The sequence below is a fragment of the Protopterus annectens genome, chromosome 3.part0 (genome assembly GCF_019279795.1).
Source record: "Protopterus annectens isolate FY-2018-M chromosome 3.part0, PAN1.0, whole genome shotgun sequence".
Lineage (NCBI taxonomy): Eukaryota > Metazoa > Chordata > Ceratodontiformes > Protopteridae > Protopterus > Protopterus annectens.
In genome coordinates, this window is record NC_056731.1 from 456,793,867 (window position 1) to 456,806,839 (window position 12,973).

At 35.9% G+C, this 12,973-nt stretch overlaps 1 protein-coding gene across 1 annotated transcript in view; it reads left to right on the top strand.

Moving 5' to 3' along the window:
• SIRT5 (sirtuin 5) overlaps window positions 1–12,973 on the top strand; it is a 615,922-nt gene that overhangs the window by 325,841 nt on the left and 277,108 nt on the right. The window contains exons 4-6 of the mRNA XM_044064885.1: window positions 11,506–11,515; window positions 11,993–12,009; window positions 12,215–12,232. Coding sequence (XP_043920820.1) covers window positions 11,506–11,515; window positions 11,993–12,009; window positions 12,215–12,232 — 45 coding nt within the window. The remainder of the gene's footprint in view (window positions 1–11,505; window positions 11,516–11,992; window positions 12,010–12,214; window positions 12,233–12,973) is intronic.

Sequence of the window (12,973 nt, forward strand, 5' to 3'; positions counted from 1 at the left end):
TACCTAATACCAAGTGTCCATGTTTACAGTTACTACTGTATATACTACCTTCCAGCCGTCCACAACCCCTTTTTCCCATTTTTGCACATGGGGTCAGGGTGACTATACTATGCTGTGTAATAACTGTCAGGATTCTGGTGGCTAGCTCAGGTGATATATTCTGTGGAATTTTTCTTCTTTAGTCCACTGTTAGAGAATCAAAGTATAAAATCCATTTACGTAAGACTCCAAGGGAACAGGTGTAAAAAAAAAAAAAAAAAAAAAAAACATCAGAATAAACTATTTTAACAGGTATTGGCAGGGTGAAGGGATCCAACAGTAACATTTTAGGTAGGGTTCCTAGTTGCACGTGATATGTCCAGCACTGTCTTATGATGTAAAAATAAGTGTATCCCTTTTTTGACCTGCCATTTTTTTCTCCTTCACATATTAAAATAATGGAAAAGATGTGTTGCAGAGCCATCTGGTATTGCTATCATGTACTCACTTTAAGAAAATGTTTGTGATTGGCACTGTGGCACAGAGGAGAGTATTTCTGTCTGGAAATTCAGTCAGATAAGTTGCTAGGACACCCAAGGTTTGGTGGATTGAGCCCTAAAATTTTTATTTATATTACGTTTTGTTTACTGTAAAAGTCTGACTGGGACAGAGCCCATTTTCAATGGAGGCTCAGGGAGAAATACTCCAGACGCATGTCTTTGGAATGTAGGAGGAAACCGGAGCACCCGGAGGAAACCCATGTGAGCACAGGAAGGACACGCAGGCTCTGCACTGAAGGCTCCCAAGGCAAGAATCAAACTGGAAAACCTGTTGCGAGACGACAACACTAACTGCTGCACCAGTGTGTCACTTAACTAGCTAGCTTACGTTTTGGTGTAAGAGGAGAGCATGATGCCTTCAACTTTCAAGTTTACCACCGTGTTAGTGTTGCACTAAGTTATTGATAGGATCATGGGAAGTTACTAGGTTAAGAGCCCTAGGACCCTCACAAGCCTAGCTAAGTTCTAGTCTTATTTCTGCGATCAGCACTTATTGCCCCTACCCAAGAGGGACACAGCTGGAACCCCCAGGGTGAATTTACAGTTATCCATCCAGTCGTCCAGATTGCATTCGAAAAAGGCCATTGAGGTGTTCTGTTTGACATGAAGTGGGGGTCTTGTTTCAAGGGTGTGGTAAACTCAGAGAGAGATCTGTCCATCAAGCAGGTTCTGTTAATGTCACATAACAGGTTAATGTCTTTAGAGCGAGTAACCCGTGCACCATTTGAGTTACGGAGATGCAGCATTTCCAATAAAGCAGGGTCAGAGAAGTCTTGTATGCAAGGCAAAGATTGCCTCTGAGTAGTCTGTATGAAACAGAATAAAGTGACAGTGATTTCAGATGATCCACATAGGATAGATGCTGAAGAGCTAGAATTTTCCTTGCGAAGAGCCTCTGTGGTCTTTCCAATTGCTGCAGGTGCTTGGAAAGATGCATACATAAAGGGGCGTTGTACTCAGTTATTGGCCTGATGAGGGTAGATTACATAGAGGTTATAACTTCTTTTTTCTGGAGACAATGCCCTTACTTATGAGATGAGCAATATAGAATGCCCTTCTTACCACTGTGGAGACATGGTGGTCAAAGGTAAACTTGCTGTGAAACTGTGTGACCAGGTCGCTTATCACTGAGTGTGTACATAAGGTGTTGCTACAGATGTGGTAGCAGGAACATCGCCCTTACCGAAAGGGATGATGGTATACTTTTATGCATTGAGGTTAAGGCCATGACTTTGGCACCAGTCATTTGTGTAAGACTGTCTTGTAGGATGTTGACATCATTTGGAGATTGAGTGACTGCTCCCAGTTTGCAGTCATCAGCAAACTTTGTCAGCCACATACCTTTAGTTTTTGAAAATAAAAAAAAAAATTTAGAGATTTCTCCACCGGCAATGTGTTCGTTTGGCCGAGGAGGTTGGATAATCAGTTCTCAGGGGAGAACACTGGTTCGAATTCAGCGCCTTTGGATCGCACACTTACAGCACCCATTTCCATTGGTCTAACAACAGCTGAGCTTGGCGCTGCTACGGATACGTCACACGACTCCTTTACCACGCCGCCTGAGACATTTGCTTCAGTCACTAGTGCCTCTCTTGTTTCGACACCACTCCCGAATCAAGAAGCCAATAACGCAGCCAAGGTTTTAAAAAAACTCCACGGGAGCCATTAGTAAAAGGCGTAATGATGAGAACATTCCTTTTTTACCCCTGCCCATAAGGAAACCAACATATGTAAAAGGAAGAAGGAACAGCTGGGAAAGCAGAAAAAGAAAGCTGTCCGGAGAGATGAATGCCTATCAACCCAGAAGGCAGAGGCAGTAAGCACGCTCTACTTTAATCTATCGGACTATTCTTTGAATGCTAGTGACATTGAATTGCTTAATAATGGTCTTTCTTTTGTCCCTTCACGAGGAAGTATATTATCTGAAATATTAATTGATTTACGCTTTTTTGCACGTGCAGTAAGTCTGAAATTGTTTTTTAATAAAGACATGAATACTACTACGTATAATGCTGCTAGTACTCCCGCATACAAGAAGAAAAGTTCTTTTATACCAGCTATGCCAGCTCATATAGATTCCTTTGTTAAGCTATGTGAAACTGATCTTTATAGATACTTTTATAATGGTAAAAGAAAATGTGCGTTTTTTAATATGTCAAGCAATAACATGACTTCGCTACGAAATCTGAGTAATGATTATACACTAACTTTCAGGCCAGTTGACAAAGGGGGAGGCTTAGCCATTTTTAATACAATTGATTACAATGTTTTAATGAGTAATATGTTGGAAGCTGACAATACATATCTTTTAATTGATCAAACTAAATTCAATCTTATTATTAAAACTGTTAAAGATGATATGTATGACATGTTAATGTGCACCCAGATATCGAACACTTTATATGACTTTTTTTCTATTGAGCATCCGGTAGTACCTATAATCAAAGGGCTACCGAAAATGCACAAGGAGATCCTACCACCACCGATGAGGCCGATAGTGTCTGGTGCTAAATGGATCACTGAAAACATATCAATCTTCCTAGAAAACGTTAAGACCCCTAGTAGAAGCCATCCCTACGATTCTCAAAGACACGTACCAGCTTATAAATTATTTACAATCTTTGGACTTTGAGTTCAGGCAGGATAAACATCTTTTAATCACAATGGATGTGCAGAGTCTATTCACTTCAATCCCGAACGACGTTGGGATTGAAGCTATACGTGATTTATTACAACATAGTCAAAATGTAAATGGGAATACAACCATTTTGGTATGTCAACTATTAGACGTGGTGTTAAGTAACAATGTGTTTGCATTTGGGGGTAAGCTCTACCTACAAACCTGTGGTGTGGCCATGGGGACCCCCTGTGCAAACACATATGCAAACCTAGTTGTGCATCATTGGGAATTGAATAATGTCTTTACACACACTTTATTTCACAAAGTTTTATTATATAAGCGTTTTGTTGATGATATTTTAATTGTTTGGGATGGCTCAGTAGAGGAATTTTATAATTTTAAAACCTACTTAGAAACTACAACCACGTTTCTCAGATTTTCAGCTGAAACTTCATACTCATCAGTTAATTTCTTGGATGTCAGCATAAATATTAGAAGAGGGAGATTAGTATCCACATTGTTTAAGAAAAAATGTTGGAGGAACACCATTTTGAAATACGACAGTATGCATCCCCGTCATACCTTTAAAGGTATTCTGAAAAGTCAGTTTGTTAGACTAAGTAAAATATGTACTGACAAGGATGATTTAAATAGAGAAGCTGACAAGATGGTGAATATGTTTTTAGAAAGAGGTTATAACTATGATCTAGTAATGGAAGTCAGAAACAATGTTTTGCCTTTAGAATTTCTGACTTCACACGATTCTAGATTTGATCACCAGGTAGTTCATTCTACAAATACTATTTATAATTATAATTATACTGATAGAGTGTCTTTTATTATGACATACACTAATGACTTCATGAACATTAAGAAAATATTAGTCAATAATTGGAAGGTTTTAATGCTGGATGAACCTACTAAGAAAATAATAGGTAATACTCCTCATATAGTCTATAGGAGTAACAAAATTTAAAATCCCTACTATGTGATAGAAAGCCAAAGTATTACATAACATGTTACGTACTAACGATTCCTTTGGAACCTATCCGTGTCATAACTGCAACTACTGCAAGTTTATAACCAAAAGCCAAGAATTTGTACATCCAGAACTTGATTTTACGTTTACACCTAGATTTAGAGCCACTTGCAACACTTCTGGATTAATCTACTTAGCCACATGTGAATGTTGTAATGTATTCTATATAGGCCTTACCAAAAGGAAACTTAAGAATAGAATATATAACCATCAATATGATATAAAAAAGAAAAATGATTTAAATGCTTTGGCTAAGCATGTGATATCTAATCCATTGCATTCTTTTGTATTCAGGGTACTGCAAATTGTAGAGGCCACAGATAGAGGTGGTGACTATATAAATTTGATTGAGCTAAATGAACTAAAATGGATACTAAAACTTAGAGGTCACTGCCCCCCAGGCTTGAACAATTATATCACTATTAGGTCCTTTCTTAATAACCGAAGATGACATTATAAAGTGTAGTATAGGTATTACACCCAGCAGCCTTTTGATATATTTACATTTAATCGTCTGTTTAGTGTCTATTCCTTACTTGTATACACAAATATTATTATGCATACTTAATTGTTTTTAAGAACTGTACACAATTGTTTTAAGACACTCTATACTATGATTCTAATATATTATTTATATAGCCTGAGAATTTATAGAGCTTTGCTTCTCTCACTTTATTTTATAAATTTATTTTATTTTATAAATTTATTTAATCTCCATTCAAAAAGTTTATACTATGTATTAACTATTTTGAGTATGTTGTTAGTGGCAGTTTCTCTGACATAATTTTACTTTAAAATCACAAATATATATACATTTTAGAAATAGTAATTTATAATTGATATTTATATTTTTTATATGTCCATATATTTATATATCTATTCATACATATTTATTCATATTTATTTATATTTATTTATATCTACATATTTATATATTTATATATACATTTATTCATTCATTCATACACATATTTACATTTTAAGTATTTATTATGAATAGAAATGCTTTTGTATATACTGGTAGGAAAACCCTTAAACCAGGAACAATGGGAGCAGCTTCACATCTTAAGTGAGCTGAGAATGCTGCATATGTTTTCAATGATATATGCTGGAATATATTTGAATCAAATATTTGTTTAGTTGTTTTGTAATACTGTTTTATAAAGTGTTTAGAATAGGCAATATTTGTTCCGATGAAATTCTTGAATTTTTGAATGTTCTTGAGGTGCTATGGTTTAGTTTGTTTTATCCCTTATGTCTGTTCATGTTTGTTTCACATACATTTTTAAATGAGGAGTTTTTAAAAAACATTCTTCCTTTAAATGCCAGAATGCTTAACTGTTTTCTTAATTAAATAAGAAGTTAATTGATTAACTTAAGACAATTGTCTATTGGCTGAGCCTCCCTATAAATCTGTAGCTATTTTTCACACTAAATTGTCTGATGAAGCGTATGGTAGCATACGCGAAAGCGCTTACCGTCTGTTTGTTTTATGAATAAAAAGTAAGATTCTGTTAACGTGGAGAGTCGGAAGCTTCTTGTTTTATATTTATCCTTGGATTTTAACTACTGACTCCTTGGCAGCTAGAGATCCGTTCCTGTTTTTTATTTGCTTGTTATTGTCGGACCTCTACTGCACACGTTATGGCAAACATGGATCTTGAGTTGGATTATAATCCGGAACCGAGGCGATTGACTAATGAGCAACAATGGACAGCTATAACTTCATGTAAGTCGAACCCTTTATTGGCTCTGGATCTGAATGTACCTGTCCCGAGTACAACTGATACTGACATTCCTAACATAGAACTTTTCAATTCTAGCATGAAAATGCTTGAAAATGATTTGTATAAACTGCAAAGAATGATATGGCAGCGTAAGCACTTAGAGGCATGTCTTCATTATAAATTGATTCCAAGAGGGATGCGTATACTGGTTATGCCAACGTATGGCGATACGCATCCGTTGCTATTGAAAAAATGGCAAGACATTAATATTGAAGCCAGTCATAAACATATGCAGCTTCTTATTGACTACTTTGAGCCGCTTGAGGCTGAACTAATATCTAAGGTCAATGATTTTAACACAGACTTACGGAAAAATTTTGGTAATCCCTTTTGTACACGGAAACTTGACAATATGTACAGTCAAGTAAATACATATGCTATGAAGCTTCAACAAATCAAATCAAGGAAGCTTCAACGTGACTTTAGAGATTTCTCCACCGGCAATGTGTTCGTTTGGCCGAGGAGGTTGGATAATCAGTTCTCAGGGGAGAACACTGGTTCGAATTCAGCGCCTTTGGATCGCACACTTACAGCACCCATTTCCATTGGTCTAACAACAGCTGAGCTTGGCGCTGCTACGGATACGTCACACGACTCCTTTACCACGCCGCCTGAGACATTTGCTTCAGTCACTAGTGCCTCTCTTGTTTCGACACCACTCCCGAATCAAGAAGCCAATAACGCAGCCAAGGTTTTAAAAAACTCCACGGGAGCCATTAGTAAAAGGCGTAATGATGAGAACATTCCTTTTTTACCCCTGCCCATAAGGAAACCAACATATGTAAAAGGAAGAAGGAACAGCTGGGAAAGCAGAAAAAGAAAGCTGTCCGGAGAGATGAATGCCTATCAACCCAGAAGGCAGAGGCAGTAAGCACGCTCTACTTTAATCTATCGGACTATTCTTTGAATGCTAGTGACATTGAATTGCTTAATAATGGTCTTTCTTTTGTCCCTTCACGGGGAAGTATATTATCTGAAATATTAATTGATTTACGCTTTTTTGCACGTGCAGTAAGTCTGAAATTGTTTTTTAATAAAGACATGAATACTACTACGTATAATGCTGCTCGTACTCCCGTATACAAGAAGAAAAGTTCTTTTATACCAGCTATGCCAGCTCATATAGATTCCTTTGTTAAGCTATGTGAAACTGATCTTTATAGATACTTTTATAATGGTAAAAGAAAATGTGCGTTTTTTAATATGTCAAGCAATAACATGACTTCGCTACGAAATCTGAGTAATGATTATACACTAACTTTCAGGCCAATTGACAAAGGGGGAGGCTTAGCCATTTTTAATACAATTGATTACAATGTTTTAATGAGTAATATGTTGGAAGCTGACAATACATATCTTTTAATTGATCAAACTAAATTCAATCTTATTATTAAAACTGTTAAAGATGATATGTATGATATGTTAATGTGCACCCAGATATCGAACACTTTATATGACTTTTTTTCTATTGAGCATCCGGTAGTACCTATAATCAAAGGGCTACCGAAAATGCACAAGGAGATCCTACCACCACCGATGAGGCCGATAGTGTCTGGTGCTAAATGGATCACTGAAAACATATCAATCTTCCTAGAAAAAACGTTAAGACCCCTAGTAGAAGCCATCCCTACGATTCTCAAAGACACGTACCAGCTTATAAATTATTTACAATCTTTGGACTTTGAGTTCAGGCAGGATAAACATCTTTTAATCACAATGGATGTGCAGAGTCTATTCACTTCAATCCCGAACGACGTTGGGATTGAAGCCATACGTGATTTACTACAACATAGTCAAAATATGAATGGGAACACAACCATTTTGGTGTGTCAACTATTAGACGTGGTGTTAAGTAACAATGTGTTTGCATTTGGGGGTAAGCTTTACCTACAAACCTGTGGCGTGGCCATGGGGACCCCCTGTGCAAACACATATGCAAACCTAGTTGTGCATCATTGGGAATTGAATAATGTCTTTACACACACTTTATTTCACAAAGTTTTATTATATAAGCGTTTTGTTGATGATATTTTAATTGTTTGGGATGGCTCAGTAGAGGAATTTTATAATTTTAAAACCTACTTAGAAACTACAACCACGTTTCTCAGATTTTCAGCTGAAACTTCATACTCATCAGTTAATTTCTTGGATGTCAGCATAAATATTAGAAGAGGGAGATTAGTATCCACATTGTTTAAGAAAACATGTTGGAGGAACACCATTTTGAAATACGACAGTATGCATCCCCGTCATACCTTTAAAGGTATTCTGAAAAGTCAGTTTGTTAGACTAAGTAAAATATGTACTGACAAGGATGATTTAAATAGAGAAGCTGACAAGATGGTGAATATGTTTTTAGAAAGAGGTTATAACTATGATCTAGTAATGGAAGTCAGAAACAATGTTTTGCCTTTAGAATTTCTGACTTCACACGATTCTAGATTTGATCACCAGGTAGTTCATTCTACAAATACTATTTATAATTATAATTATACTGATAGAGTGTCTTTTATTATGACATACACTAATGACTTCATGAACATTAAGAAAATATTAGTCAATAATTGGAAGGTTTTAATGCTGGATGAACCTACTAAGAAAATAATAGGTAATACTCCTCATATAGTCTATAGGAGTAACAAAAATTTAAAATCCCTACTATGTGATAGAAAGCCAAAAGTATTACATAACATGTTACGTACTAACGATTCCTTTGGAACCTATCCGTGTCATAACTGCAACTACTGCAAGTTTATAACCAAAAGCCAAGAATTTGTACATCCAGAACTTGATTTTACGTTTACACCTAGATTTAGAGCCACTTGCAACACTTCTGGATTAATCTACTTAGCCACATGTGAATGTTGTAATGTATTCTATATAGGCCTTACCAAAAGGAAACGTAAGAATAGAATATATAACCATCAATATGATATAAAAAAGAAAAATGATTTAAATGCTTTGGCTAAGCATGTGATATCTAATCCATTGCATTCTTTTGTATTCAGGGTACTGCAAATTGTAGAGGCCACAGATAGAGGTGGTGACTATATAAATTTGATTGAGCTAAATGAACTAAAATGGATACTTAAACTTAGAGGTCACTGCCCCCCAGGCTTGAACAATTATATCACTATTAGGTCCTTTCTTAATAACCGAAGATGACATTATAAAGTGTAGTATAGGTATTACACCCAGCAGCCTTTTGATATATTTACATTTAATCGTCTGTTTAGTGTTTATTCCTTACTTGTATACACAAATATTACTGTGCCTACCTAATTGTTTTTAAGAACTGTATACAATTGTTTTAAGACACTCTATACTATGATTCTAAAATATTATTTATACAGCCTGAGAATTTATAGAGCTTTGCTTCTCTCACTTTATCTTATAAATTTATTTCATAAATTTATTTAATCTCCATTCAAAAAGTTTATACTAGGTATTAGCCATCTTGAGTATGTTGTTAGTGGCAGTTTTCTCTGACATAATTTTACTTCAAAATCACAAATATACACACATTTTAGAAATAGTAATTTATAATTCATATTTATATTTTTTATATGTCTATATATTTATATATCTATTCATACATATTTATTCATATTTATTTATATTTATTTATATCTACATATTTATATATTTATATATACATTTATTCATTCATTCATACACATATTTACATTTTAAGTATTTATTATGAATAGAAATGCTTTTGTATATACTGGTAGGAAAACCCTTAAACCAGGAACAATGGGAGCAGCTTCACATCTTAAGTGAGCTGAGAATGCTGCATATGTTTTCAATGATATATGCTGGAATATATTTGAATCAAATATTTGTTTAGTTGTTTTGTAATACTGTTTTATAAAGTGTTTAGAATAGGCAATATTTGTTCCGATGAAATTCTTGAATTTTTGAATGTTCTTGAGGTGCTATGGTTTAGTTTGTTTTATCCCTTATGTCTGTTCATGTTTGTTTCACATACATTTTTAAATGAGGAGTTTTTAAAAAACATTCTTCCTTTAAATGCCAGAATGCTTAACTGTTTTCTTAATTAAATAAGAAGTTAATTGATTAACTTAAGACAATTGTCTATTGGCTGAGCCTCCCTATAAATCTGTAGCTATTTTTCACACTAAATTGTCTGATGAAGCGTATGGTAGCATCTGTGGCGCTTTCAATCTGTTTGTTTTATGAATAAAAAGTAAGATTCTGTTAACGTGGAGAGTCGGAAGCTTCTTGTTTTATATTTATATACCTTTAGTTTTTGCTTGTACTTCGGAGAAATAGATTACTAACAGTTGAGGTCCCAGGACGGATTCCTGTGGAACACCACTGGTTTCTGGTCTGCTGTTGGAGGTGGATTCCCCTATTTTGACTACATGGGTTCTGTCATTGAGCCAGTTAGCGAACTATCTAATGATGTAAAGGTTGATACCTAGCTGGGTGAGTTTGTCAATGATACCCGAGTGGGGGATAATGTCAAATGCCTTGGCTAAGTCTAGGTAGGGTTTATGCACAGATTTCCCCTCATCCAGGGTCTTGGTGACTGTTTCGAAGAAGTCCACCAGGTTTAACAGGCATAATCTCCCTTTGACCAATCCAAACTTAATATGAAGTGTTTGGAGATTACCTGTATATTTGTTGATTAAGGTCCATGATAATTCAGTCCTTAGCCTTGCAGACAAGGCTAGTCTGGCTAATGGGTCTGTACTTCCCAGGGTCACTGGAAGCACCACGTTTGTGCAAGGGAATAATGGTGGCCGTTTTCCGTTCAGCTGGGATGAAGCCGGTGCTTAGACTTTGAATGTAGAATACCTAGTGGTGTCACTGATCCTTGTTGGTGGCCATGTAGGATGCAGCCTGGGATGATGATCTTCGTGTTTCACTGTTGCAGTCAGTACATTAGGGTAATCTGCTGGCAGGTTGCCCTCAGTCGGCCTGAATTCCAAAGTCTTGGTTCCTGCATTGGTTGCTGTCTTCTCTTCTATGACGTCAGGTCATCAGGGGGTATAAAACATGCAGCCGACGCCATTTTCTTTGGTCTTTCTTGCCGCACTGTGCCCGAAGCAGAAGCATTTCGCAAGTGCTGGTCGGCTGACTACTGAAATATTCAAGTTTGAGTTTCAGAACCGAAGTCTTCACTAAAGCTAAGTACCCCGTTGGGGAAACTTTTTCCTTGCTTTTTACCAATGTCAGAAAAAGTTAATAATTGTATTACTTGTGGGAGGCAAATACCTTATAAGGATTTCCATTTATACTGTATTCCTTGCCTAGGCCCTGATCACAGCGTGCCTGGCCGTCGGTTTTGTGCTAGATTTAAACAACGCACTAAGCGTCGCCATATTTTTGCATCAAAGTATTTTGGAAACCGATTTAACTACCCAGAAATGTCGTCTGATAGCAGTTCGACTACCGGAGTATGGTAAGTGTACACAACTGTACTTTCAGGTCCCATAGATGTTGTGCTCCTGATGTACCATCATTACCATGTAGGCTCCTTTTCTGTCAGAGGTGCAAGGAAGTCATACCTAGCTGAAAAGATTACTCATAATGCTAAAGGAGGAAGCAGGACCTAGGATTTGCAGTAGTGTTTCTAATTAAGTAGTACAGTTTCACAGTTGTATAGATTAGGGTTGACTTGTGTCTGTGTGAGAGTAATCATCAGTCATTTCAGCCTGCATACTGATGGATCCCCTTGGCCTCTCTGTTTCCAGTTCTAATTCCTGAATGGCATTTTGAGATCTAAGAGTGCCTAGAACGATATCATTCATACATGAAACTTAAAGCAGTTTTCAAGAAACTGACCCAAAGTCCACTTTCAGACAGTTACTTCTTAACTTCAGGCTTTGAAAACAGCTGTTTTGCTAGCAGTTAAATCACCTAGAAATATCTATATAGGCACTAATGTGCAAAGAACCTTTTCAGATATTTCACAATGGCATGGTGAACTTAAGGATAAAAAACATTCCTTCGTGATTAAGTTGGTCATTGAAAGAAGTGTCTTTGTAATGGTCTGTACATCTGCATGTCTTTTTTGCCTAGCCCACAAATTAAAATTGAGATAATTATTCAATAATGGGATGCACCTAACCAACTGAGATGCTACCTTTGTAGAAAAAAAAGTAAGTGCAGAAAAATTCACGCCTTTGTTGAATTATCAATTAAGATGTAGGCTAACATACATTTATGTAAAAGAAAACAAACCATGTTCAGTTACAAGCATTCGTCCTGCGACAATGTGAGGTATTACGAAAAGTCCAAAGTAAGCAAATTGGTAAAGTGGAAAGTGACCAACAAAAATTTCAAAGAACAAAAAACAAATCCACTACTCCACAAACTCAGCTTCTTTAATAGAAACCAAATCTTTCAGACAAAACAGTCCAGTGTTACAAAATCAGTGACATTAAACCTTCATTAAATACACATTCAAAATAACCACATGACACAGCCCACCCTGTAATAAAAAAAATCAATTAAACAAATAAACTTTTACTGATATTTAAATAAATACTCCTTACCAAAATGCACTGTAAAACTTAATTCCTAAAAATACATATTCTAATATATACATACACACATATACTTTGTCATAAAAATGTGTATAAAATATGAATAAATCTATTCAGCATGATAATAAAATAAAAAATAAACAAACAACTGTTGCGACCGGGAAATAAACGCGCCTAAAGCAGGTGCTGATAAAATTATAACAAAAGTGCAAAGCAGCAGACCAGGACTGTTCTGCAATACCCACATGGACTAGGTGCTCAAGAAGAATAATGTCAGTTTTAAACTGTTCATACAAAGTCCAAAAATCAGTCAATACACTCACGAAGCTCTGAATAGTCCAAGTAGTTTATTTCTAAATAAAAAATGAGGTAAGCGCTTTCACCAGTTAGGGCTTCTTCAGACCAAAAAGCACTTAATTAACAAACATCAATTTATATGCAAACTAGCAATACTAATCATGACATCATAT